This window comes from Nanorana parkeri, unplaced genomic scaffold, assembly GCF_000935625.1.
Source record: "Nanorana parkeri isolate BGI_ZX_2015 unplaced genomic scaffold, ASM93562v1 scaffold927, whole genome shotgun sequence".
Classification (NCBI taxonomy): Eukaryota; Metazoa; Chordata; class Amphibia; order Anura; family Dicroglossidae; genus Nanorana; species Nanorana parkeri.
The window spans coordinates 610,271-614,303 of NW_017307195.1; the positions used below are offsets into that span (position 1 = coordinate 610,271).

At 39.9% G+C, this 4,033-nt stretch overlaps 1 protein-coding gene across 1 annotated transcript in view; it reads left to right on the forward strand.

The window, feature by feature from the left end:
* The window catches only part of CUNH17orf105 (chromosome unknown C17orf105 homolog), a 78,197-nt gene extending 77,062 nt beyond the window's left edge, over positions 1–1,135 (forward strand). The window contains exon 4 of the mRNA XM_018566237.1: positions 1,126–1,135. Within this exon, the coding sequence (XP_018421739.1) occupies positions 1,126–1,135 (10 nt within the window). The remainder of the gene's footprint in view (positions 1–1,125) is intronic.
* The last annotated feature ends 2,898 nt before the right edge of the window (positions 1,136–4,033 follow it).

Below are 4,033 nucleotides of genomic sequence, written 5' to 3' on the forward strand. Positions count from 1 at the left end.
TCAAAAACGCACTGCGCTTCAGCTAACGTACTAACAGCCCCCCTCCAGCAAAAAAAAAATATATATATTTTTTTTTTTTTGACTGGAACGCATCAAAAACGTGGCAAAAACGCACTACATCAGTCTGCAGATCTGCACCTGATCAGGACCTGATCAGGACCTGATATCATGTGAACAGGCCCTAAAGGTTTAAAAATAGTGGGAATTGATGAAATGGAGAATCATTGGAGAGGTACTAAAATGAATCCAAATGGATTTATGTATTGGACACTTTGTTTCCTAAGGGGCTTAATATTGACTTCGATTTAAACAGTTTTTTAAGTAATAAATGATTTATTACGGGGATTACGAGAGATTCAGTTCTTACTGTACAATATTTATTTGTTCCTAGTGTTTCTATAAATGCATTTTAATGTATCCTTTAGCTTTTATGAATGTATTTTAAAATATTTATATTTAGTACTCAATGGTTAAACATTTACCATTGAACGATCTGGAGGCACACCTGATGGTAATATATTATGTATGCGATTGTGCTCTGGAGTGCTATAAAGCTGCTAAGTATGTTGTAGCAAGTCAGACCTGTCATCCTTTGAGAACGTTTTGGTGACGAAACGCGTCAGTGCGGGTCTGTCTGACGCTACATTGAGCATAGGATTGGAAGGATTCATAATACATCTATCAGCCAGCTGTTTTTTACTTTTCATGTGAGTCTTCTATTTTATTTTGAATACATGATTTTGGCATACTGCACAATGAGGAATTTCATTTAAATCTTTTGGAGTTATCCATGATGAGCGTACACTAATAAGGGGATTTCGAGGAAAGAGGACGCTGAGCTTTGTGATACTGAAGCGCGAATTGGCTGTTGGTATACAGCCGAAGCGTGGGGTGAGTGTATACCCGTTGGGGGAACGATTTCCTGACATGAGGAGATCACGGAGTGAAACACTGGATTATGGAACACATAATTTATATGTTCTTCTCACTCTATAGGATGTGGAAGGATCTTTGACATTTGTTTAATTTTTTTCACTTTAAAAAAAAAAATATTTCTGATTTTTCACTGTTTGGAATATGGACTGTCTTTTGATTGAATATTCATTTTTTATGTATTTATATCAGTTCTATATAGTATTACACTGAATTTATTGAATTGGGACACTTTCACTATATTTTTCACTATATTTGTTCACTACGGTATATTATTTATATTTAATTTATTCTGTTTATGTATTTATATTATTTATGTTCATATATTGAACATATACATTATTTATTCATATATTGAACACCCATACAACTCCTATTGTAAGTTTCTTAGCGCTGTGTGACTTTTCTTAGAATTTGAAACCTTGGCGTTTGTGTACAGCAGCTTTTTAACTGTTTGGAGGGGGATCTTTATCCATAAGCACAGATTTTTATTTTTTTACAGAGAAGGAGAAGCAAGGCACCCAATCAGTAAGCAGATGCAGAGTCGGGGTCTCAAGCCAGGGTCATCTTCTTTGGGAATCAAGTTGCAGGGAGACCGGAACAAGCTGAAGACCAGTCATGCTATTTTAAAGAGGCAACCTGGCTCCAATGTGCACGCTTGTTCATGCGCACGCCAGTGGGTCCATGTGCGCACGCACCGAGGCTAAAAACTATGCCTATGAGCACTGGTGTGTGCACGTTTGCACTCATGAACGCTAGCCAAAACATGCTTGGCCATTATTCTGAATGCGGGACTGCGCGTAGCAGAATGTGCACTAGTACGTGCCTGTGTTCGTTTTCTAGTGAATATTGGGCAATCCTTACAGCACCACCACAAATAGTAAAACACAGCCATAAGTTGGGGTGTGCTGCATCTGAAAAAAAGTTCGTAAGCAGTGCACCAAAACAGATAATGGTATATGGGCCATAAATGATATCTAAACCCAAGAACAAGAATTTCATATATTTCAGCCTACCAGTCCTTATATGTGATAGGTGCATTGGTTTTTGTTTTTCAACATTTTCAGCAAGGACAGAACTCACCTGTTGATCTTGCCAGAAAATCTGTGTTCTTGGTACTTCCTGTGAGCTGAACTAAAAGCATAATGTTATTTTCTTCAGCTATTTTTCATTCTCTTATGATAATAGTTTTTAATGATTTAGCTATACTCAGTTAAAAAAATGAGATTTCATCAAAAGGGAATTTCTCTGTTTTAGAAAAGCTCAGGAGCACCTCAATTATTATAGTTATCATAATATACCATTCTGGATAATGTTGTCACATAACTCTACATCCATCAATTCCGCGCCTGTGTTCAGTCGGCCTTTTAACAAGATTTTCTAACAAAAGAAAAAAAAATTCTCCCTATTTAAAAGACCAAAATTATCTGTTATATCGCTCACCTAAAATTCATAAGAATTGTATCAATCTGTCACGACTGCTTTAGTGGCAATTGGGTTCACAACTGCGGAGTATAGCACGCGTTTGGTGGTTGGAGACGGCTTCTCAGGTTCGAGTCCCAGGCGTCACTCCCAATCTTAAACGGGGAGTTTGGGACTCTAGCATCACAGCCGTATGTAACCAAAAAGAAATGCAGAGCTATTGCGTCATAGCCTGATATCAATAAATGGGATTGGATGATACGTTTTGTAGTAATTCAGGTAGTAATCTGATAATAAACCACTGATATGCCAGGGAGTTCCCCTTTAAGGACAGTTCAGGTAATCAATACAGTCTCAATAAACTACTGACATGCAGGGAGTTCCCCTTTAAGGACAGTTCAGGTATCTAATACAGTCTCTGGTTTTAGGCTTCCCCTGAGGGATACTTGCGTTTGGGAGCTTCTGGTCTGTAACCAAGCAGCAGGTCCTTGTGATGGTCTAGGGGGAGTCCTTCCCAGGCAGGGTAGATAGAGGCAGAGGTGCAGATTGTAGGGTTCAGCGTCAATGAGGCAGCAGGCGTTCTGACTTCAATAGTTGAACGCCATACTGCCTCAGCTGGGCTTTGAATAGCCCAGGAGTGAGGGAGGAGTCGATTGCCGTGACGACGGGCTTCCGCGTTCCACCGTGGAATGCAGGCCGCTCGCACCGCAATCCGGAAGTCGAGCGGCTTCCGCGTTCCACCGTGGAACGCAATTTGGCCGTCCCTGCATGTGGGGAGACCCGAGCGGTCTGAACCCTCGGGACTCGTTACACAATCTTCCAAATAGAGACACCATTTTGAGAATAATTTCCTTCATATTCAGTCTGTCACAATGCATAGAGATATGTAAAACAGAAGACATTGTATATTAAAGATTAATCAGACTCTCCATTTAACTGACTATTCCTTGGGAAGCAGATAATGGATGGGAAACTTTGAATATAGCTTCTGTATAAAGTATTTCAATATCCACATGACTAAAGCTTAAAGTCCATTTCCACCTTTGTAAGTGATTAGCATTTATTGTGGTAATGTAGAGGTGCAGTGATGATGTATACATGTGCACATTTCGTCATTCTTTTTATGAAGGTTTTATCAGGCCTGAAGCCTAAAAATTAAACATTTTCTCCACAGGAAAATTGGTCTGACTGTAATCAGCTGCCCCCTCCCTGTCACCTATTCTGGCACGATCACTAAATACTACCTCTGTCTTTACACACATTACACTCTCCAGGGAGGGTGTTTAAGATATGCACACATTTTTTCCACAGCACAGAGACAGAGTTTTCCATGCGGATATGAAGAGGAAAGCTAACAAAAAATTTAAGTTTATGTGTTCATATACAGCAGCTGCATATGCCTGCTTCATGTTTACTTGGTGTACATGTTGGCATATGTTTTTTAAAAATACCTCTGCAAAGGTGGAAACAGGCTTTACAAGCAACAAGAAGTCTAGCCACAAATCCCTTTGCCCTTTTGTGCCCATAGGTTATTGACACCTAGCTGCCCAGTTCACTCCCCTGGTTGTCTCTCCTCACTGTCTCTCTTGGCGGTCTCTCCTCACTCTCTCTCCTGGCTGTCTCTCCTGTGGGGGATAATTTTTCATAACTCTTGATAATTAGCCTACATTCACACTAT